Source organism: Achroia grisella, unplaced genomic scaffold (genome assembly GCF_030625045.1).
Source record: "Achroia grisella isolate CSIRO2021 unplaced genomic scaffold, CSIRO_AGI_Agris_v1 utg780, whole genome shotgun sequence".
Lineage (NCBI taxonomy): Eukaryota > Metazoa > Arthropoda > Insecta > Lepidoptera > Pyralidae > Achroia > Achroia grisella.
The window spans coordinates 5,873,486-5,898,484 of record NW_026713020.1 but is presented as its reverse complement, the minus strand read 5'-3'; the positions used below and the strand labels follow the sequence as shown (position 1 = coordinate 5,898,484).

Below are 24,999 nucleotides of genomic sequence, written 5' to 3'. Positions count from 1 at the left end.
TTTTCTACTATATCATTCAAGGCAAATGATCGAAATGTTCATACAATTAAAATAATAATAAAAAAATATATATACAAAATTTTAAAAGTGCACTTCTACTCTTTTGTTATCTTTATAAAAAGGCGCGAAAGAATATTGCTTACATTTATCTATAAAGTTGGCCTTTTTCATGCATTAGTAATATAAACACTTTCCGAAATAGTAACTTTATGAGTTACCAATAACAAAATAAGAAAAAAAAGAAGAAGAAAGGCCTTCTTTTCATTATTCATATTAGAGATCTTAAATTCACACAGTTTATTAGTTTTATTACATAGCAATAATACGTAGGTAGCTAGTGAAGTATATAAATTTAGGGAACAGTATTAATATCTACCAAAAATGTTATCTGCAGTAAACAATTGGAAAAAAATAACTTTTAAAAAAATAAAATCAAATTTCACGTATACCATCCATCTCTTTCTAATTACATATTATCTCACTCATCTCCGTATGTTCTCTTTTCACCATTCCTTCGTTCTCTCTCTTCATCACTCACTTGTTCATTTTAGAGCCTTCACTCGTGTACTTCATTCACTCACTTTTCTCTTTCTGTTTTTATTCTTGTGCTGGAGGTAAGGGTCAAAGGCCTTTCAAATTATATTTAATAATTTATTTTTTATTGATATATATTAAAATGTGTTAATTTAACATTTTTATTTAAATATTATTTTCTGTTAAAAATAACTATTTGTACGTAGATAATGTTAATATTACGGTTTTGAAATTTTTCTATTTAAAAAGCCTACTTTATTTAGTATATTATCTTAGATAAAAAGACTACATTAATTTATTATAAATACAATTATTTTAAATTCGAATTTGGAATACTACGAATAATTATCAAAATCTACTATTCTCTAAGTACTTAAGTAAATAATTGGATCAACTGATATTTTAAAGATATTGCTAAAATCAAGTGCATAGAACCATAGCACAATCTTTTAAAACAATTCTCCATTCCAATTTTAAAATAAGTAAGTATTTAATATTCACTGTAATTGTCTTCACAAACAAAAAAAAGATACATTTCTTAGCTATTTTAAAGTATATTATCAAAGCATAGATTAGCTTAATTGCAAATAAAGTATTAACTTTGCAGAAATATTTTGTAACAAACATTTGTTTGTTACAAAATATTGTTTGCATTACATTGTTTTCCATAAGACGGATTTAATACTTAAATAAAAATGCTGATTCTAAGAAGATAGGTGCGGTAAGAAGTTGTCTGGTCATATTTGGAGACCTATGTTCAGCAACTAACAGATTATAAGTTTAAAATATCAATAAATAAGTAGGATCCTAGTAATAATATTATTTATAATTTATATTTTGATGTCTCCATTTCTTTATTATTGAACATTTATATTATATTAATATATTTTGATCGGTCACATTTGGTGACTCAATAACATTACTTATACAAATTAGGACAAGATCATAACAAAATAAATCTTTGTAAGTGCTTCTTTAATAATCTTATATTCAGTGTTACAATCATATATAATTTATATTTTATATATACCTATATATATATATATATAGTTATTTCACTGGTTTCACAGACATAAGTTTATGTCTCTAGTTATATCTTTTGAGTACTTATATTAAAATCCCTTTTTACTGTTGTTTTGCTTTGATAGATTTTTTATATAGGACATCTCATTTAAAATCAAATAATTATAATTTTTTTTATTTCTTTTAACTTATTGACATTTTTGACATTAAACTTAAGTTATAGTTTTTGTGTCAAGCAACTGTCAATATTTGGTAATAAGATTATGAGTGTAGTTTAATATACAAATAAAAATATTAATATACTATGATCTTGTATAACACTAGGTGTAGAAAGCTGTTGAAGATGCAGGAATATATGAATACATTAGACCTTGCTTGTAATCCAAGATTTCTAGCAAGCTGTACAATGAAACACAGGTAAGATTATTTTCCATGTTATTATATTTATAAAAAAAACAATATTATTGTAATTAACTCCTGTTTTTGTCTTTACAATTGTTATTAATCCAATTTATGTGTATTTACTAAGAAAGTAATTGAAATATGTATCATTGTAGCACACAAACATGAAATATTAAATTATAAAGGTTTTTACTTAAGAAGTACATAATATTAATATTAATGAACTGCATAACTTATTTGCTTAATTTTTAAGCAATGTTGTAAGTTATCCAAAATACTATTAATAATTTTTATGAATTATGTATTGACAAATGTAGTACAATACTTATCATGAACTACACCATTACTATGCAATAATGGGGTATTATCAAATATAATCTTTTAACATTATGTATAAATATAATCATATTTTAGTCTATTTAAAAGATTCTTAGTAAATATTTTGCTAAATGTAGATGTATAGAGCTAATTAGCTGTCTATTATTTTTTTAAATATAAACTAATAATTGTCATAAATTATATGGGTATATAGCCCATACATAGGTGACAAGTTTATTCTAAGTACTATTTTTCAAATAATTTGTTCTTGATTTAGTTATTTATGTATGCTTACTTTTCTAAATGTAAATATATAGGATGTACAGTATAGATACATATGTGCATACATAGATAAAACCTGTATGAGAAATCCTACAGTAAAAATAAATAGCTCATACATAAAAAAATGTTTCATAAAAATCTCAGTCAGCAATATTAACTTTCTATTTCGATTTGAGATTACGGTCTGTAGTGAATATTGGACTTCGATCGAATTGGATCAAAATCTGCTGAAATCACGTATCATATAAATATTTAGGGTAAAATTTTATTTTATTTTTATAATATATATTACCTATGTATTATTATAACTATTATATCAAGTACTCATATTTTTTTTTATAAACACGATATGATAGCTCTTCACTGAAGTTACATTTGCAATTTTACATCAAATTCTACATGAAACGGAACGCAACTTTAACATATTTGTTTTGTATGCCCTATCCAATTATTTTAAATTTATTCTGTTATTTAGAAAAAAATAATATATCTATTCAGATAAGGTAAATAGTTAATTAAAAATAGAATTATGTAGTTATTTTCTTGTGTTGGATTTTTGTATTTGGTCATACCGGAAATAGAACTACGTCACATTGTTACATTTGACACAAGCATTTAAAACTGTGGTTTACGGTCCTTATGGTTAATTTTTGATAATATTGAAATTAATATTTCTATATTGTAATGAATTATTCAGTAAAGTTTTTTCATTATTTCTATATTTAACATATGTTACTCTCAAGCACTTCCGACCTATTAACAGTGTTTATTTTGAGTAATGATAATTCAAGTCATATTGCATCTTTTTTAAAACCTCCGCCTTAAAAAGGGTCTCTACGTAAATTTTTTGATCATTAATTTTATTGGGAGGTAATTTAAAGATTTTATATCGCATTCATTTTGATATAAATAGCGTACCTGCGTTATTCGATTGCAATTTGACTTTACCGCGCAAGTACCCAATTCAAGGACGTGCTAGGCATCTCTTTCTTTCCCTATCAACTACTCAATTTGTAGGCGACTCTGCCCGTTTCATTCGCTTCGTCTCGTCAGTTCGTCACTGAATATGATGTACCTACTCGCTTGAATAGTGTTTTTTGCCCTGATTCCGCCATTATTATTATAAAAAAAATCTCCATTGTCATTATTAGGTGTAGCTGTAAACTATTAGTTCAACAAATGTGAAGTTAGTGAAACAGTGCATGATGGATATGTAACAAAAAGTGTTTTCTAAGTGTATCATTTCCTGTTTCATATCGTACAGAAACAAGCAACTGCGATTACTAGCGTACTCTTCATTATCACGTGGGTCAAATTTCGAATTAAATTCGTAGACAGAATGTGTTTTACGTGTTCATTGTTGTCGTCCAATTGTAAATGGAAACGTTGAACTCAAATAAGAAAAGACCGGCTAGTAATCTGTCCTAAACATTTTGTATTTCAGAAGCGCGCCGTTATTTCGACCTGTCTGGACAATAGCGCTATGGAACCGGCCGGGGATTGATTCCCGGGAGAATGTTATTAGTGGATTGTGCGTTGCAGTGCTGTGTCAGTGTTGTGAAAGAATAATTAGTGAGTGTTACATAAGGGACGGTATGTGCGGTATCGGGAGCCCGCCCTGACGCCCCGCGCCGCGCCGGCGTTCGTGGCGGGCTAAGCGCGTGACATGGCCCCAGCCCTGTCCGCGACGCCTCGCACCTACGACCCTGTTGACGATCCGGAAAGGGCTGTATCTCTTCAAAGACGGGCGCTCGCGTCCGTCGATAATATCGCGTCCCACATGGAGGAGGACGACATGGGACTCCAGAACCAACCTAGCCTTGCCAAAGACTCCCAAGAAATGGAGCAGATCCTAGTGGACTTGGGCAGCAGTGATATAGCACAGGCTGATTTGCTCCAGGCCATCAAAACGTTGGAAAGTGGGGGTGATAGTTTGTCAACAGGAGACCCTGATGGTATATTCCCACTAAGTGGATTTGATTTGGCCGATACTGCTGACTCGGAAGGGGATGCAGCTGAGGATAAAATAAGACTGATGCAAGCTCGTCTTGAACGCAGATGTGCCTTTTTGCAAAGACGGTTAAGGATACTTCAAGCTCGTGCAATTGGGAAGAGAATTTCTGAAGAAGCAGCACAAACATTTGAGAAATGTACTCGTGCTGCGCGGAAGGATGGTGGTGGAAGGCCAGTTGGTTTAAAAGCATTCCTGAAGAAGATAGAAACTACAGCAACATTACAAGCCAGTGCAGCATCTCGTTCTGTTGTTGGTCCCAAGTATTACCGTGCTGGGACATCAAAGGGAGACGCCACTCGATCTGCTTCAGTGGGAATACCTTCTGGAACCCTGACAGGCCTAGAGGACACAGCTGGTGCCTTACGTTCACACCTATCAATAGTCAAACATGAGCTGGACTCTGATGCTACTGCTTCATCATCAGGAGCTGAAAGTAATGATGAAGCTGTTGTATACAACAATTCCCAACAACAACATATGCCCATGTGAGTATTATTTAATTTATTTGTTAATTAAAATTCATAACCATATAAGATTTATATATTTAGAACAGGATACACATTGGAGGTAGACAATAACTTACAACTTTATATAAATTAATGTTTAATTGAAAAAATGTTGGCATTAAACCAAAAACTTATATAAAAAAACTAATAAACATATTAAAATTCAACTGCCATATTGAAATTTTTTCCCTCCATTTATTATTATACTAAGAATCATACAAGTATTAAATGCTTAACTATTTCTGAATGGGCTTGTACTTAAAAATAGGTCATTAAAAATAAAATAAACATTGCTATCTGGAGATTAGTAGATTACACAATGTTACATAAGAATTTATTTGGGCACAGGACTACATAAATTTTGTATCATTGTGAAAGTATTGCATCATATCTGGGAGATTTACAAATTTCTTTTAACATATAAAGATATAACTTGCAAAATATATTCACATAATTATGAATGTCTGCAAGCTGATTTGAAAAGAATAAGAGCTGATTTTTTTTGTTTGTTTAAGCTCCAATGCAGTCTGAATAGATAGTAGATTTTGACTTATCATAAGAGTCTGTAAAAGACTTAGACAAATAAAGATATTTTGATATGATTATATTCAGTAGTTTAGCTGTACAATACTCTACATTTACACACAGTAATTAATAACTGAAATAACTTACATACAATTTCATTATTATTTAATGCATATCTGATTCTAATTAGATATTTCAGTTTTCAATTTCAAGCCTTTATTTATTAAATAGAGTGACACAGTTTTTGAGAGAATGTTTACAGTATTTTTTCATATTTAAATGTTACACAGTAATTGGACATATCAATATTTAAAATGTACAGTTTCATAAAATTAATATACATATTATTGGCAATGTTTGACTTGTTGATCATGAGCTTACTATTTTTTCTATATTACTGAAGGTATATATATAGGCTAGTATTATTAAAAAAAAAAAAAGAATTTTGTATGTTATGTATTAATAGGAATGTAGACACTGCACAAAAGAAGATATATTAAGACTAATTTACTGTCAAGTTATTAATTGTTTGTTTGTTTACATAAAAATATGACTTGCAATGCTTAGGAACTTTGTAAATGTTGAATGATATAACAATTACTCATATATATTTGCATATTGCTTTGGAATTATTAAATGGTTCTTTCGGTTGCAGATTACAATATGGCAAGATTTATTCAATAAATAAATAAATTTTCTAAATATTTCTCTTCTTTATAGGCTTATTCTGATAATGTTATTTGTATTAATCATAAATGACTAAAGTTCTACTTTCTACATTATATCTATACTAATATTTAGGGGTTTAATCTGTTGTGTAATTAAAAATAGTGAAATATAAAAGTAAAATATGTATATATTTGCTAAAAGACATACAATGGCAACAAAACTAATGAAACAACAAGACATTCTTTAATATATTTCTAAATATAAAATTCTATTTGCAATGTTCTATTCACAAGGATATAAATTTAGTAATGTAGTTCTAAAATTATATAGCTTAGATTTTGTTTATTTAAATTTGCTATTCTCATCTATTACTGATTTTAATTGAAAACTCTTTTAGTGTTTTATATCTCATGTATTGAGGAAACTATAAGCTATATAAAACCACACTATGTCTATTAGAAGTCAGCATCAATGATAAATGTTGGAAAAATAGGAAAAATTTAAAGTTTTTGACTGTCTCACTCTCAATTCTCTCACTACATGGTAAATTACCATTTGTCAAGATGGGCTAAGTAACCTGATCTCATGCTCATCTTATCATCCTCAACTGGTGCCCAGCCAATATAAACAGTTACCATCTTCACAAAACTTCACATTCCTTAGGTGATCTAAATCTAATTATACTTACCTACTATTGTTTGCTTCGTGATAATGGAATGGTGCACCAACTGTACCCACTTGGTTTACACTGGGTACAGTGATATCAGTGAAGGATGATAAGGCGAGAGTGAGGTCAGGTTAGGTTAGTTGAGTTGACTTGACTTTTATGCTGTTCCCCCTGGAAACCAATGTGATAAATTTCTGGCCAATTCACTAGAAATTTATCACAATGATTTCTAGGGGGAACCACATGGAAGTCGACTTGATATGGTACATTGCTAGCTATAGAATTATTAGTCCACATCACGGACAATCCCCTTCCTCTAATGATTTGCTATTAGTTTATTAGGTACTAGGAAAAGGGGAATTTTAGTAATAAATAGGAACCACTATTGCTTAATAATATACTGTGTCAGGTTAATTGTCACACAGTTCCCTTTGGAAATCACTGTAGTTTATTTCTAATGAATTCACATTATGGGCTAACTGGTCTGCTTTTATTATCATTGTATAATCTTCCACTGTTGCTGACCAATGTAATACCATAATGCAAGCAGGCACAGCATTCCAATATCATCTGGAAATGGTCCCTTTCTAAAATAACCAATTATTGATTATACATTAGGAACCTTATTAATTGCCAAACATCTCATTTGTTAAAAAAAAGTTAAACTCAACTATTCCTTATCTAATTTATTAATCATCCTGCATTGGTATGAATATGAATATTATTAGAAAGAAATTTGTATATTCCATGTAAATATGTAAGTTCTCAATTGCTAAAGAAAAGTAATTGAAGGGTATAGTGGTTTACCACCATCTTATGCTCCAGATGGTTGTGGATTTAATCCTACATGGTACAAAACTTTATATTAAGGAGTATTTGATTTAGTTTGAGTTGCTCTGGATGTTTTCTATGTATAGTATCTACAAAGGAATATATTTGAATGTTTTTATCAGTTGTCTAGTACCTATAATACCAGCACTGCTTAGTCTGGGATTACATGCGTTCTTTGAATTGTGAAGATTTATTATTTATTACGAAATTATTGCTTTCTAGTGAGAAACGCGCATTGTGGTCTTGGCAGAAGACACGCGCGTCCATCGCTTCTCGCTGGTGCTGGATGCAGGCCCAAGTCCAGGAGTTGGAGTACAAGATCAGGCAGCACAATGACCTCCACAAGCAGGTCAGTCATTTGCATTATTATAACAAACTAAACTGTCTGTACATAATGTGAAATTAAACACAAATTTTATCACAAGGTTCTGAATCAGAAAACCTTTAATTAATATGATTTTAAATGACTAATAATCTTCTCAATTATATTAAATATGAGTGATTTTATTTGTTACTAGCTACGCCTGCGTTTTCACCCTCATGAAATTTATAGCTTATATGTTATTCTGATGTATAAGCTATATTATTGTAGTTTCATCAAAATCCATTCAGTATTCATTCTTTTTACGTGATAGAGTAACAAACATCCATCCATATTCACACTTTCGCGTTTATAATATTAATAAGGTTCTTTTTCATGTCTAGAGTTGAAAAGAAGGCATGAAATATCATTTGTCAAGGATAAATTTACACTACCATTTGCCTACATAAATAAATTTCAATCACACGTCAATATGTGATATTGTATGACAAGGGTGGGGTCCTAAATATTTGCCATTAAATTTTAAAATCTAATATATTCAAATATTAAAACACGAAATTTGAACACAAATAGTTCAAAGTATGTGACAATATAGTCAATAGGAAAGTGAGTCCCATAAATGTGATCTACTATGACAAGAACGGGGATCCTTAATTGTTGAGATGAATACATTGAATATTTGTTACATTGAAGACCGCATGGAAATATCTTATTTCTCACAAACGGACCGGCATTATTTTATTGTTAATTACGTATGTTATTTTTTAATAATTTTTAGGGTACAATAATTTGAGGTAGTCATTAACTAGGGGTTAATGACTACCTCAAATTATTGTTGATTTATTTCAATTAAAGTATTAATAACTGATACTTTAATCGTTTCAATGCTTGTCAACTATGCCATGATTATATGCATAAATTAATTAAAATTCTTACTACAATAGAGATCCAAATATAGCTAAAAGCACAATACATATACAAGTATTCATATGATTCGACGGTTTCGATGGTTCAGCAGTTTAACACTCCGTTTTACTTCCAATGGTCGCGGATTCGATTCCTCGCACTGCACAATAATTTGTATTCATGAATATGAGTGTTTATATTGGTCTGGGTGTTTTCGATATTTATTATGTATATATTTATATAAAAAATTGTATTTATATCAGTTATCTAGTATCTATATCACAAGCTCTGTTTACCTTGGGACAAGATAGCGCTGTCTTAATTGTTCAGGGATATTATTATTATTATTATACTAGCTGACCCCGCGAACTCCGCGCTCCGCGTAAGAATTAAATAATATACCTACGGAATCAGTTTTCTTTACACCCTGTATGACAGGTACGAACAGTTTGTGTGGCAAAATAGAATTGTTTATACTATTTTCCATGTCATTTTTTCATATTTTCTCACCACTTTAACCTTTCTTGGAGTTCTATATTTTAAAACCAAAATTAGCCAAATCGATCCAGCCTTTGTTGAGTTTTGGCGAGACTAAGAAACGTCATTTCTTTTTTATATATATGTATATGTATGGGTGTAAGTATCAATTTTGAATGACTTTAAATAATGTAATTCAGATTTATAATCTTAAAATATATCTGCACGTACAATGTGTACTGAAGACCTTGAATTCTTTTGTGTAAGTAAACACGTTTGAACTGTATGATTTCTATTCAAATAAAATTTAAGCTATTATGGACCTTACGTTATGACTTTAAATTATATATTTAACAAATTTTCAACACAACATTAAAGAACTTGCAGCATTGTGCAGTCCCTATTACTAATCCCTCTTATGTAAATTAGGTGTTTATACAAATGCTTGGCCAGTAAATAGATGTTTTTTTAATTTGCCACACAAAAGAAATTTCTTCTTTACTAAACAAGAATAAATAAAAAAATTAATACTACATCGGAACTGTTTATTAAGAAGCTTAAAATTGAAAATGAAAGTTTACTCGTCCCCAAAAACATTAATTTATATTTTTCCTAAGTCGTAAACTACGCGGCAAAATAACTAATGTACATATAAAATTCTCGCGTTAGAATATCTGTCCGGGATTAACTCTGAAACTACATGACCAATTTGTATCTAGTTTGGTCAAACAAAAAGGACATTGCTCTCAATATTAACAACGATACTACAGTTAGATGTAGCCCAATTAGCTAAAAGTAACTTGTATAGTTTATGGTACTGGAGACTTTCGGCATACTTTTTTTTTTTTTAATATATAGGTACTAACAATAAATAATAATATCTCAGGACAATTCACACAGCGCCATCTAGTCCCAAGCTAAGCATAGCTTGTGTTAGAGGACTAGACAACAACTGATATAAATACATATTTACATTTCCTTATAAATACATACATAATATACATAGAAAATACCCATACCGATACGAACAATCATACTCATGAAAACAAATGTTTGCACCATGTGAGGAATCGAATCCACGACCATCGGAAAGTAAGGTGGTGTGCTAAACTGTTAGACTACCGACGATACCGATGAGACGATGTTTTTTTCACTGAGTAACGCATGATACAGTACAGTAACCATAGTCTATTTACATGCATCACGTTATCATTTGACATCTGTGAGTCATGCATTGTTATTCCAGAGCACTAAAATTTATACATACATACTTCTTTTCCTACAATATTACTGTCTAATCATACCCGAAATACAGCTTAAAATGCAAGCTGCTTGGCGGTTGAAATTATGATACAAAGGTAACCCCGCAGGTTGGGGGAAGGGTATTGTTAGTACTGTGGATTGATAACCCCATTGCTAGCAATGTACCATGTCAGCTCGACCTCCGCGCGGTTCCCCTGAAAACCATCGTGTTAGATTCCTGGTGAATTTGTCACGATGGGCTAACTGACCTGACCTATACTCATCTCATCATCCTCCACTGGTGTCCCGCCGGCGTAAACCGATAGCGCAGGCTGGTGCACCATTCCATTATCATCAACAAAAAATAAAAAAAAAACCCCGCAGGTTACTCTGTACGGGTATGATTAAAATGAAGTAACATCCAATGCATAGATATATCAACATTAATTTTGTAATTTCTAGGTCAGAGAGGCAAAAGGTCCAGTGGAGTTTGAAGGTGAACCTGTTGGCTATGAAGGAAATCTTCCTGGTTCTGAGCTACCGGATGACGATCGCGCAACAGCAACGTGTGCTAGAGTCCGGCCACTGCGCAGAGAGACCTTCAAGAAACGGAAATTGTTGCAGATGCATAACCTGCATATAGCTACTAATAAAGCTGCTAAACCATCAGATATAAGGTATGTACTATAAATAACATAGTGGACTTGAAACTATTATTAAGTTCATACTTGTGGCGACTTGGTGGGCCGGGTCAAAGTGCTTCCTCTAATATGGTTGAGTGCAAAGATGACTGGCTAATCCGTCTTACTCGTGAACGGCTGCTGCTTATGGGGACTGGTCAGTTGGGGTTACGACCGCTGATTAGATAATTTCCTTTTGACAACATTGCAATAGCATACGCAGGTAGTCACTTTATTTCTCCCAAATTTGAATTAAGAATAAGACCTGAACCTCTTGTCAGTTCTTCTTGGCTCGAAAGCGTTTAGAACTGAGGTAGTTTGCATCCATAAATTAGGTCACCGTCATAGTTTTAACACCCTGTCTCATGCCACAGCTGGTCTGGTCATATTTTAATATATTTTATCTAATTAAGTGTTATATGCGGAAGTCAATTTCATTAAAGGATTTATATTATTTTATTGAATTCCGTGCGGAAATCTTACACAGACTGTTGTAGTCTGGTCGCCGAACAGTCAACACTTATGCTTCCAAGCTATAACCGAACTCTATTCATTGCCTGACACTGCCATCTTCTCAGAGACGAAACATGTCACAATATGGGCGTATATCCAATAACGGTCGGAATTTGATAGCTAATAGTCATGTTTCCAGTAGGGAAGGGGCGGTCAGGTTTTCGCACAGAATATAACTGGTACACATGTTAATGGTAGTGGAATTAAACAAAAAGAATATTAAGCACATTTTATAGTTAAAATTCCGTGTTTTAAGACTAAAGTTGTAATGAGATTCACAGAATCTGAGAAAGAACTCTCACAGGAGGGCTACGAGAGGCATCCCATATTTCATGACTTTTCAATGTAATCTCTTGTTACGCAATGTGACACGTCGAAAGTGACGTAAGTAATATGATGTGTGTGCCGGCAGATGTGCGTGCTGGCGGCGCGTGGAGAGCTGTGCGGTGTGTACGGGGCGCGGGGCCCCGCCGGAGCCCGCCGCCTGCGACCTGCCGCCCGCCAGGAACCTCGCGCGGCTCGACCCCGCACACCACCCCGTCCTCAGCGATCTCAGAGGTTAGTTTTTTTTTTAATTTCACGACTTGAGTGAACTGATTAGTATACCGCTTTGCGAGTTGCGAATATGTACAAATACAAATAGTATATTTTCCAACTGTTCCTGTATGATGACATTCAAGTGCAAAGGGTTATGTTTGTGCAGTATGATTGTATGTAGGCCAGGCGTTGTCTGTCTAAGTCTATATGTATGTTAAACGGTATACGCTGGCGGGGCATCAGAGGACGATGATAAGATGAAAATAAGATCAGGCCAGTAAGCCCATCGTGATAAATATATTATGATGGGCTTACTGGGGTTTCCAGGGGGAATCGCGTGGAGGTTAACCTGACATGGTATATTCAAAAGGTTGCCTTATCGTTTAAGCGATTTCTTCCAGACAACTTTTGGGTATTGATAATTGCAAATGTTGTGAGCAACCCACAATTATTATTGAGAAAGTATCAGGAATGATTGAGTGGAGCGCGAAGCGCGGAGTGATCTCAGAGATCAAATTTGCATTCTTTGTAACGATACTCCTCCGAAAAGGCTTTACCGATCAAGATCAAAATTTCATCGGAGGTCAACCATAGGGCCTCCATCGTTTACCATTATAAAAAAACTCCGATCGGTCAAGGTTAAGTTTTTAAGAATAAACGCGCTCCGCTCAATACTCGACCAGGTGTGTGGTGCGTCTGAAGCTAATAAATTTTAATATATAACTTTGACAGACGTATCCCCATCTATACACATCGCGGCGCTGAGTTCCCGCGCGTGGTTCAGGCCCCGAATGATGCGCGGAGGGCGGGGCGGCCACGCGGGCTCGTCCCGAGCCGGCGCCGGGCCCGGGCCCGCGCCCGGGGCCGCTCCCGGCGCCGGGTCCGGGCCCGCCCCCGGCCCGGCCCCGGGGCCCGGCGCGCGCGGACACTCCCTGATCACCCACAAGACCGCCAAAAGGCCGCCCACTAGTGAGTACATTTTATTTATCATTAACTCTGCCTATGACTTCGTCTGCGTGGAATATAAAATATTATCACCTTAAGGGGTAAAATTTGTACAAACTTTGAATGTCATATTTATTTATATTTAAACTACATCCTAAAAAATAAGTTCATGCTTCTAGCTTTAAAAATAACTATAATTCCATACAACGTTTCATCTCCCCTTTCAAACCCTTACAACCCCTTTTTGGTATTGAAAATAGCCTATTTTGATTACCAAATTTCATTTAAATCATTGCAGTAGTTTTGGCGTGAAAGTGCGACAGATAGACATTTACTTTCGCATTTATAGTATTATGTTATTCTGATTAAAGCTAATACTGTAGTTTCATTAAAATCCGTTCAATGGTTCTTGCGTGAAAATAGTTGCGTTTATATAATTAGTAAGATAACATGAACTCTCTGTCGAATGATTCTGGTCGAAACAACTTAATACACCTATTTTGTACGTAACAGAACTGTGTACTTTTCTCGTGTATTTTGGATATTAATGTCTTTATAGGTATAATATGATTATTTTATGTAGTTTATGTACTTTGTAAAAAATTGCCAAGGTTACAAAGGTATTATTTAGATTTTTTTTTATATAAAAGCAGTGATCTTTATGAGTTTTAGCGAAATTTCACAAATGAAGCGAAATTTGTTGATGATACTTTTGTGTACATGCTTACAGCATGCTTGTAGATGCTTACAGCAACATAATTGGAGGTAGAATAGATTTTGAAATTTTAACTAATTATACATCTTAAGAATTATATTATTGTATTGAGTTATTTAAATTCAATAAACTATATATTTTCAAATGCTAATCCTTTCAGAACTGAAAAGAGGAAGACCACCGCTGTCCAGAAAAATAAGAGACAGGGAGAGAGAAGATGAAACAGGGACATCAAGTCATGAAAGGTAATATTTTTCAATATCATTGAACATAATAAACATGTATATGAGTCATAGAAGTTATCAGATAAGACTCTCTAGACTCGAGGAACGAAGATGCCTTAATTCGATGTAATGATAAGTACATTGAATTTCACTAAAGTAGAAATGTGGCTTCATTCCAAAATACACTATACAAAGTCCTGTGTGCTAACGGGTTATGCCGCGGGACACCAGCGGAGGATAAGATGAGCATGAGGTATAGTCATTTAGCCCATTGCTGCAAATTCACCAAGAACTTCACTCCATGCTTTCCAGCGGGAACAACCATGTGTATGTCTAAATGTCATGGTAAATTGCTAGCAATTTGGAGGATGGAGTCCAGATTACTAACAATCACCTCCCGCAGTATTTGTGTATTTCATTAGTGTGTTATCTCGCCTAATATCCTTATCTTAAGAATTAGCAACTTGTTTTGTTTTAATACGAGATATGGCAGTAGGCAGAGGCATTGACCTCACGGACGACCACGTGTTTGACATATTGACGCAGTACATTGCTAGCAATGGGGCTGATATCACCATCCCTCCCTTCTTCTATGTTGGTTCAAACCCTGATCCTGCATCAATGGGTTGATACACATGTGACTTTATAGTGTCTTTTGTCTATTGACATAAATATGGATTCTAGCAAGAATCATTTTATTTACAATAATTTAAATATGACTGCAGATTTAAACTGCTGAAAAAGACAAAGGGAAAGCTATCAGAATTGAAAATTGTTCACCAGAACATACAAAGTTTTCTCGGCTGTGAATTAATTATTCAATTGTTTTTAGAAAAAAATAATATAGATGTTCTATGTTTAACTGAACATTGGCTCAAAGTGAGCAATATGATGTTAAGCTTAAATAATTATAATATTGTCAGCTGCTTTAATAGAAAAATAGTAAATAGAGGAGGTTCCATGATATTGGTGAAAAATAATATAAAAGTAAAAGAATGTAGTGATATTGGCAATCTTTCCGTTGAGTGTTGTATTGAAATTTCCTGTGTGGAACTAGAAAATTATATAGTTATGTGTGTATATAGACCTCCAAATAGTGATTATAATTTATTTGAAGAGGTAATGGAGGATATTTTAAAAAGAGTATTTAATATTAACAAAAAAATCATAGTGTGTGGTGATTTCAATGTTGACATTTTATCACATAACACCACAAAAACTAAATTAATGAGTTTATTTCAATCTTTTGACTTGAATAATGTCTTCCACGAACCCACTCGTATTACAGCCACGTCTGCTACTTGTTTGGATAACATATTTAGCAACAGTGAATATTTAGATAAAATAATAATAAACAACCTTCCTTCTGATCACTGTGGTCAAATAGTAATTTTTCCAAATCACGTAAACAAAATTAGGAAAATTAATTTATTAAAAAGAGACTTGACTGGTTATAAGATAAATAAATTTAAAATATCAGTTCGTAGTAAATTAGATTTTTGTCCTCAATCTGATGAACCCAACAAACTTTATACAGATTTCTTCAATATTGTTTCTTACGAATATAATAAGGCTTTTAACAAAAAAACTATCAGTATTAGTAACAAAACAAAATTTTCAGAATGGGCTACAAAGGGAATTCATAAAAGTAGAAATATATTATTTGATTTATATGATCAAAAAAAATACCGTTTCGATAGTACATTCGTAAATTATGTAAAAAGATACTCAAAAACTTTTAAAAAGGTATGTAATGTAGCAAAGTCTAATTATCTAAATAAAAAAATTAAAGAATCCAAGGATAAGATTAGGACAGTGTGGAATATTATTAATAAAGAAACTGGCAAAGTTAAAAGTCCATATAATGATTTTACGTTAAATTATAATGATAAACTAGTAACGTCCACGAAAGAAATAGTCAATATTTTTGAAAAATTTTTTGCTAGTATTCCAACTGATATTACGTTCTCTTTGGACTCTTCTCCAAGTACAGCTAAATCATTCCTTATTGATAATGTTGCTTCGTGTCCGGTTACATTTAAATTTACATTTATTGACATTGCTACAATTACGAAAACATTTAAACAATTAAATTTAAAAAATACTGAAGACCATTGGGGCATGTCTGTTAAAGTTATTAACACCGCTATAGATGTTATTGCTCCATATTTAGTAACTATCTTCAATAAATGTATTTTTGACGGTGTTTTTCCCAATTTAATGAAACATAGCAAAATAACTCCACTTTTTAAGTTAGGGGATAAAACTGAAGTAGGTAATTATAGGCCCATTTCTATCTTACCAGTACTAAGTAAAGTGTTTGAAAAAATTATGCTCAATCAGATGCTTCAACACTTTAAAATAAATAGACTGCTTCACAGTCGGCAATTTGGTTTCACAGCCGGTAAATCAACTACTGACGCTGGTGTAGCTTTAATGAAACACATTTTTGACTGTTGGGAGAGGTCTCAGGATGCTATCGGTGTATTCTGTGACCTCTCAAAAGCATTTGATTGCGTTGATCATGAAACACTCTTACTCAAATTAGAACATTACGGTATTAGATATGAAGCACTATGCATGATGAAATCCTATCTAAATAATAGAATGCAAGTTGTTGAAATAAATGGTGTAAAGTCTGAGGGAACTAGTATTAAAATGGGTGTTCCTCAGGGCTCTATTCTGGGTCCTTTCTTATTTTTAGTTTACATAAACGATCTTCCTTATATGGTAGAAAAGATAGCTGACATAGTTCTGTTTGCTGATGATACTTCATTAGTATTCAAAGTCAATCGACATATTGATGATATGGACGAAGTAAACGGTTCTCTCTCTTATGTTTTAAAATGGTTTACGGCAAATAATATGCTACTAAATGCAAATAAAACTAAATGTATCAAATTTACTCTCCCCAATGTAAGGCCGGTAGATTCAAAAATCGTATTGGACAATAAATCTATTAATTTTGTTGACGATACTGTATTTCTAGGTATCACATTAGATTCCAAGTTGCAATGGGGTGCTCATATTACTAAATTGGCGAGTCGACTTAGTTCTGCCGCTTATGCGGTAAGAAGAATCAGACAATTAACAGACGTGGCAACGGCTAAACTTGTCTATTTTAGCTATTTCCATAGCATTATGTCGTATGGTATTTTGTTATGGGGCAAAGCAGCTGATATAAATACAATATTTACTTTACAAAAGAGGGCCATTCGCTCCATTTATGGTATGGGTTCCAGGGAGTCATTGCGAGAGTGTTTTAAAGAATCAAATATCCTCACCGTTGCTTCTCAATACATTTATGAAAATATCATCTACGCCAGAAAGAATATAGACAGTTTCAAAAGAGTTAGTGATTGCACTAATAAAAGCTTACGTAACAATAACAAACTGATTTTACCTAAATGTCGTTTGGCTAAAGTTAGTAATTCGTTTTATGGCAATTGCGTAAGGTTTTACAATAAAATACCAGAGTATGTTATAAATCTGCCAGAAAAAAGATTTAAATGTCAAATAAAACAATTCCTTTGCAAAAAAGCTTACTATAAAATTGAAGAATTCGTTAACGATAATAATGTTTTTATAGAAAAACTTTAAATCCATAGCACTGACAATATTATCTGATTACATTAATAATGAGTGCGTAGCGACTTCTATGTTGATTATCGCATCCCTCTTACCTACTTGTTATACTGTAATTATTTATATAAAAAAAAAAAACATCTATTAAAAAGAGCAACACACAAGGTTTCTTGCTCATTCTTCTTGTGATGAATCTGCATTCCGAATGAGTGGTAGAATCAAAATATGACTATTCAAAAGTGCTTGTAATGAGTTTATTTGAATAAAGATTATTTCTATTTCTATTTCTATTTTTTATAATGTCTTTTGGAATGAAGCAACATTTCTACTTCAGTGAAATTTTTGTTGAAAGCGATTTCCTCTGGAAACCGTCGTGATAAGTTTCTGGTGAATTTGCGATGATAGGCTAAATAACCTGACCTCCTGCTTATCTTATCATCCTTCACTGGTGTCCCGCCAGCGTAACGTTACTGGTGGTAGAATATAAAAAAAATTACTATTCAAAAGTACTTATAAGGACTTTGGAAGTCATATTTCTTAAATCACATTAGTTTACTAGTCGACCCGCGCGACTTCTGCCTGCGTTTCATTTCCCAACTTTTGCAATATTTTTCATTGCAGCCCCGCTCCTATTGGTCGTAGTGTAATGTTGTATAGTTTAAAACCTTCCTCGACAAATGGAGTAATCAACACAAAAATAATTTTTCTATTCGAACCAGTGGTTACTGAGATTAGCGCGTTCAAACAAAGAAACAAACTCTTCAGCTTTATAATGTTAGTATAGATTTAATTTTTTTCTATTTCTATTTCCTGATTGTTGTATTACAGTCGCCGTGGTCGTCCGAGCACAGAGAGCAGAGTTCGACGGCCGTCGTATGATATTGATAACATCGTGATCCCACAGAGCATCGCAGCCAACACGCGACCACAGATTCTGACATACAAGGAGATCATCACGCCCAAGTAAATATCCCGTTATACTCACTCATATACATTTCTAAGCTAATATATTAAAAATAACCCTGGAATATTAACATAGCGCCAAGTTAAGCTTGTGTATAGCGCAAGGAGAGCTTGTGTTATGGTTACTAGACTACTAATATGGTTATATAATTTTATTTATTTAAATTTAATGTAAACAATAGAAAAGGTAAAAAACAGTTACGCAATAGCCAAAAACATTTGGCTATTTATTGCAATACTGTCTAAGTTAGTATAATATAATAAATATTAAAACAAACTAAAATAATACCAGGACATTTTAGCCGCTTATAAACATATTTTTTTTGTATTAGTTGTTTTCCCTATCGTCCAGTTCAGTGTACAGATTCAATTGAGAACTGGCAAGAAACTTAGATGTTTTTTTTTAAAGACAGTTTATTTTCATTGTGTAGGTATTTATGTGTATGTGTGTATGTATATGTCTCTGTCTGATCCCGTGTATGCACAACTATTACCTTGCACTTTTGTCTTTCAAGTAATCGGATTAAGATATTCATATTTATTATTACAGATGGCGACTCTTGGATATACCTGAAGTGCCGCTGAATAATGGTATTATGAAGTCAACCAACAGAATATCTGTAGAGAGTGAGGTAATAATTTATTATATTTAGCTATATTTTAATTTAAATCACTACATATTATAAAACAAAGTCGCTGTCGCTGTTTGTCCATCCCTATGCTTAAATCTTTAAAAATACGCAACGGATTTTGAAGCAGTATTTTTAAATAGATAGGGATTCTAGAGGAAGGTTTATGTATATAATACATGTACACCCGTGCAAAGCCGGGGCAAGTAGCTAGTAACTTAACATTTTACAGACCAATTTGTTTTTATTATATGGTACGTATAAAAAGTTTCCACGTACGTTACGTAAAAAACATTCCTATCTTAGGAATGAAATATATTAAAATTTAATCTTAAGCTTAGTAAAGTCTCTTAAGCTGGTGTTATCGATACTAGACAGGTGATTAAAATGCTTAAAAGATTTTTAATATATGTATGTGTTACTTTTGGCTTATTCCCTTAGCTGCCGAAAGTCAGTCGCGAATTACCCGGGGCCATCCAATATTATTGTAACGAAATCAAAATTAATTAACCACATTTCGCTCAACATGTGACCTGGTGTGTAAACAATGGTAACAGACCTAGTTAAATTATGTTACCACTATACCATGTGCGCTGTAGCATGGTGTGGTGACAGTGCAATTAACGTTTCGTTTCACTCTTAAAAATTGCCGCGTTTTACAAATTATGACTTAGATTTCAGCTGTACCACATTCGTAATATGTTAAATCATTAATAACTATATTAACTTAAATGTAGCAATTGTTAAATGTATCATTAAAGTATCTGTCAACCGCATCATGCTACACAGTATAGTAAGGTATATTTTTTTGTAATAGTGCCGTTACCTGACGCAGGAGGAGGACATATCGGAGGCTGCTGTGCGGGAGCGCCACGTGCGTGCAGAAGGTCGCGAAAGGGCGCGGTACGCGCGGCGCCAGAGACCGCGCCGACACACCTCGGACGTGGGCGCTCCGCCCCCGGACCTCCCGCCGCCCCCGCCCCCGCCCACGCCGCCCGCCCCGCCCTCGCCGCCCACGCCGCCCACACTCCACGAGGCGAGTACTACTATCATTTAACGGTCTCGTTGGTTTTTAGCACACCGCTTTCCGATGGTCGCGGTAGGATCGTCGATATAGCACACTGCTTCATTTCCGATGGACACGGTGTGGGTTCGATGCATCGGTACATACATTTGTATTCATATCTGCAAATAAACTAATCACATAAAAATAGGCTCAATTAACTATGAATACATTTGCATAATCCTATAAAAACAGGATTGTCTTACTAACAATACTTTTGCAAATAACCATCACATAAAATCATCTTACTGACAGTATCTCTGCTAATAACATAGTCATCATAAATTATTTGCCCTGCCCTAGTGCAGAACCTTATATGCTGATCATGCCGTATGCTTCATCCTCTGTATGCTTAATAAGGTATCAGTAATTTTTCCACTTTATATATTTAACCGTACGGCCACAGAGTTTCACAATATTAGTCTTGTGCGGTCTTATTACAAAAAATCTGTTAAAACTCGGACGAAACGTGGTCTAAATGGTCGTGGTTTAAACCATTCCTAAAGTTAATACTTGGAATAAACCTAACATTATTACGAATCCAGATCTAACAGAGGACTACTTAGTACTACAGTTAAATCGTTCATTATGTATTCCATACAGAAATCAGTCACTCCTGTCTGTCACCGTAGAATTACGTTCCATTTTACCAGAAAACTGAAAAGATCAAAAATAATATTAGTTCAAAGAAAAATGTATAAACTAAAAATAAATTTATTTCTATATATCTATGTCTTCATTATAACTATTTCATTAATATATAATATTTATTAATGTACTATTAGGCTGAAAATCAGTTTTAAATTATAAGTAGGAGTCCTATACGGAGAAAAGGAACGGCGAGATATTTTTATTGGATCGTTCGAATGATGACTATTTCAAAGTCAAATGAGTGAAAAAATAACAATTAACGTCTTTTATATGTTTTTATTGTCGTAAAATTTGCTTTAAATATTTTTAGTTAATATATTTTTAATTTAGTTAAAATATTTTTCGAAAAACTACAACTAACAATAGAATTTTTAAAATGGAGTTTGTATTTTTGCATTTAGACCACTGTTAAACTAGGGGCATCGCAGGTCTAACTTTAGACCATAGACGAATCACGATTTAGAGATAAACTTCATTTTGTAATAAGGAATACATTGGTGAATGGTTTATTACTAGTGCTAAACCAGATTTATCTTTTTGTAATAAGGCCGGTGGAGTCACAGTATTAGAGATATTCATATCTAGATTATTGCCATTTGTATAGTTGCTGTTTCCTATTTTTTTTTCTATTATTGTTAACATAATTATTATTACTATTAATGTATATACTGCATACATTTATTCCTTGGTGTGGTATCATACTGTAATATTCACCGAGAGCATGGAATTTTATAAATAAAAATAGGCTCATCTTACTAAAAATATTTCTACAAATAACCTAATCCCATTAGAAGAGGCTCATCTTACTAACAATACATCTGCGAATAACCTCATAACATATTGTTTATTTCAGACAGTGAGACCGTACACGCCGCGGCAGTTCCCACTAACAGAAGATACTTACGCGAGCATGGTGTCTGCGATGCCGCCCGGTCACGCATGGTGTGACTATCTCCATGACCCCAACGCTACCGATGACCCCAATGTCCCAGTCGAGGGACCCGAATCGGAGCCCCGATCGGGGTCTATCACGTTATCCCCCCTGTCACCTCTCTCACCAGCCGCCTTCGAGGGTGATGACCCTGATGATATCGAATGGAACCCGGAAACTGAGAAAACGGAGCGACGGAAAAGTAGTTTCAGGTGAATTTTGATTGTTTTCACATTGTGTTACGAGAACTTGCCAATTTTGTAATACTTTCGACAGTTCCTGTTGCTAGATAACTGCTTTCAATACTGACTATATCTTGTTTTGTTTCCAGTCATTTACGATATAGAAACGTATATTGTGTCAATCAAAGATGTTATATTCCTCCATACCATTTGATTTTTTTTTATATAAGTGTAATCACAAGTTGCTTAGTATGTTCATGGGAAATGATTTCAATTTAAATTATTTCTTTATCACATGGTACATAATGAATGTTATAAAAACAGTTGACTATTGCCTATAGACAAGAACAACACCACTACAAAAAAAAAAATTATTCAGCCATTTTCGCATGAAGGTCTGTTGTGTTTAAGTTTATTGAAACAATCGAATTTTTATGTTCACTACAATCTTGTAGTGTGTTTACTACAACTTATAAGAGACTATTTCTTTAATGGAATAAGAGGTATGATCGTAGAAGTTTCTATGAGTAAACCAGACCTATGTACTTTATATTTAAAATGAAAAATGTGTATATCGATTTTGGTGTCCAATTGATATTTGCTCTAAAAAAATAGCGGAATACTCAATGTTCTTATTATATTACAAATTTAATAAAATCCGCTATTAGTAGTAATATTTAATTTACAACTACTCGTCCCGCTTCGCACGGGTGTACATATAAAGCTTCCTCTTGAATCACTCTATCTATTGCTAAAAACTGCATTAAAATCCGTTGCGTAGTTAAAAACAACTAAGAGAACTGAGGGCGGAAGCGACTTCATTTTATACTATATAAAATTAGTATTTTCATCAATTTGTTGATATTTATTTTGCAAAAAAAATGTAACATGTATTCGATCTCTTGTAAATAAAGTACATGTTTATACATGTATACATTCAGTTCAATATAATGAATGTGTGGTAATTAATACCACATGAATGTTGGATATTTGTAAATATAATTAAGATGCTAACTTAGTTATTATTCTGCTCTAAGCACCGTGAACCTGACGACAATATAAAGTGATCAATTTATTTTGCAGTTTTAATTACTATACATTTGTATAATATAGTTTTGAATTAAAACAAAAATGTATTTGTTTTTTGATGATAATTGAAAAAATACCCAAAATCACATGGAGAAGGAATTATATTGGGAAACTGTCAAGTCTTAAAGTTTATTTAAATCAAGCTTGAAGGCCTCGGTGTTCTAGCGGTTTAGCACACCGCCTCACTTCAGATGTTCACTGGTTCGATTCCTCGCGCTGTACAAACGTTTGTATTCTTGAGTATGAATGTTTATATCGGTCTGGGTGTTTTCTATGTATAATATGTATGTATTTACGAGATAAAAATATAGTTTTTTTTTGTATCAGTAGTCTAGTACTCATAACACAAGCTTTAGCGAGCTTAACTTGGGTCAAGACGGCGCTGTGTTAATTGTCCTGAGACTATTATTATTAATCACAGTTTATATTGTTTGCTTGGTGGTAGTAGGGTTAATACACTTTCTCCTTGCATAAAGGCAGTATTGCTATTTGACTATTTGTGATAAAATATATAAATGTAACTTACAGATTGATCAAGTATCTTTATATATATCAAGTGGCTTCTTTATGTAGTTTTATGAGCAGTTAAATACATATATTTGTCGATGGTTTTGATTTTTTTTAAGGCTTGGAAGAAAGTAAAATATCGTATCTTTGGGTATTTTATCAATTAATTAATATACTTTTATATTGCAACCTTTTCCAGACTACAATCGAGTTGCATAATATTATTTCACTTGCAAATTGTTATAGTTTTTTTTAATTGGAAGTCTTTAGCTCTAATAAGTGATACAATGAATATTATTGATATGTTATGGCCATGTTTGTTTGTACTGTACGCTGGTGCAAGTATTTTTATTTCGAATCCCAAATTTTAAAGCTTTATTGTGTACTAGATTTATCTTAAGGTGTAAGCAAGTATTTGTATAAATGTGTATAATATGCAAATGAAGTTATTGTGAACATACAATTCGATGTTTATAACGACACTCAGTGTCTTACATTCCTATGTAATATAACATTTATAAGTGTAATATTAATGTAATTATAATATTGTTTATACACAGAATGCCCAATTCTCAATTCTATAAAATCAACGCCTTAAAATGTTTTCTTTAATTTATAGATGTTGAAAGGTGTTGATATAAATACATTTAATTATTATTTAAATAATTAAATATTTCCACAATGAATTGAAGAAACTATAAATTTGTTTGTTTAGTTATTTTTACTATTTATGCTTGAAATAACATATCCAAATGTTTAAAAGAATTATTCAAATAAAGAATAATTTAAATAAAAAAAACTGTTACCATTTTGAGAATTAGGCATTCTACAATTAAACCTAAAATATATATTTTCTTTTGGTTACAGAATAATTTCAGTTAAATTATTAAGTTCAGCAGGTCGACTCTGGAGACTTATTTAAATATCGAATTCATAAAAAACATTTTTTGTACTGTTCACTGAAACATAATCATATCTAAACAGGATAAATCAAAATCAAAATCAGTTAGTTCCTTTATTCAGAGAAGGGACTGATTTTGTGACCTTTGTTAATTTTTTATATGTTG

The 24,999-nt window shown here is 32.8% G+C and overlaps 1 protein-coding gene across 5 annotated transcripts; it reads left to right on the top strand.

Moving 5' to 3' along the window:
* The first annotated feature begins 234 nt into the window (after positions 1 to 234).
* Positions 235 to 23,877, top strand: LOC131850918 (KAT8 regulatory NSL complex subunit 1). 5 transcript variants are annotated; one of them, XM_059201324.1, is made up of 12 exons: positions 235 to 326; positions 1,882 to 1,974; positions 4,004 to 5,058; positions 7,994 to 8,120; positions 11,181 to 11,395; positions 12,324 to 12,469; positions 13,181 to 13,417; positions 14,269 to 14,353; positions 18,746 to 18,880; positions 19,431 to 19,512; positions 20,345 to 20,545; positions 22,077 to 23,877. In XM_059201324.1, the coding sequence occupies exons 3-12, from the start codon at positions 4,226 to 4,228 to the stop codon at positions 22,368 to 22,370; spliced, it is 2,355 nt and encodes a 784-aa protein (XP_059057307.1). In that variant the 5' UTR covers positions 235 to 326; positions 1,882 to 1,974; positions 4,004 to 4,225; the 3' UTR covers positions 22,371 to 23,877. The 5 variants fall into 5 exon arrangements, with proteins under 5 accessions (XP_059057307.1, XP_059057305.1, XP_059057308.1 ...); XM_059201322.1 differs by lacking the exon at positions 235 to 326 and adding an exon at positions 463 to 614; XM_059201325.1 differs by lacking the exons at positions 235 to 326; positions 1,882 to 1,974 and adding an exon at positions 3,624 to 3,772.
* The last annotated feature ends 1,122 nt before the right edge of the window (positions 23,878 to 24,999 follow it).

Coding starts and splice junctions, on each gene's coding strand:
- LOC131850918 (XM_059201324.1), top strand. CDS start 4,226: ATGGCCCCAGCCCTGTCCGCGACGCCTCGCACCTACGACCCTGTTGAC. Junction 5,059..7,993: donor CAACAACAACATATGCCCAT/GTGAGTATTATT, acceptor ATTGCTTTCTAG/TGAGAAACGCGCATTGTGGT. Junction 20,546..22,076: donor CGCCGCCCACACTCCACGAG/GCGAGTACTACT, acceptor TGTTTATTTCAG/ACAGTGAGACCGTACACGCC.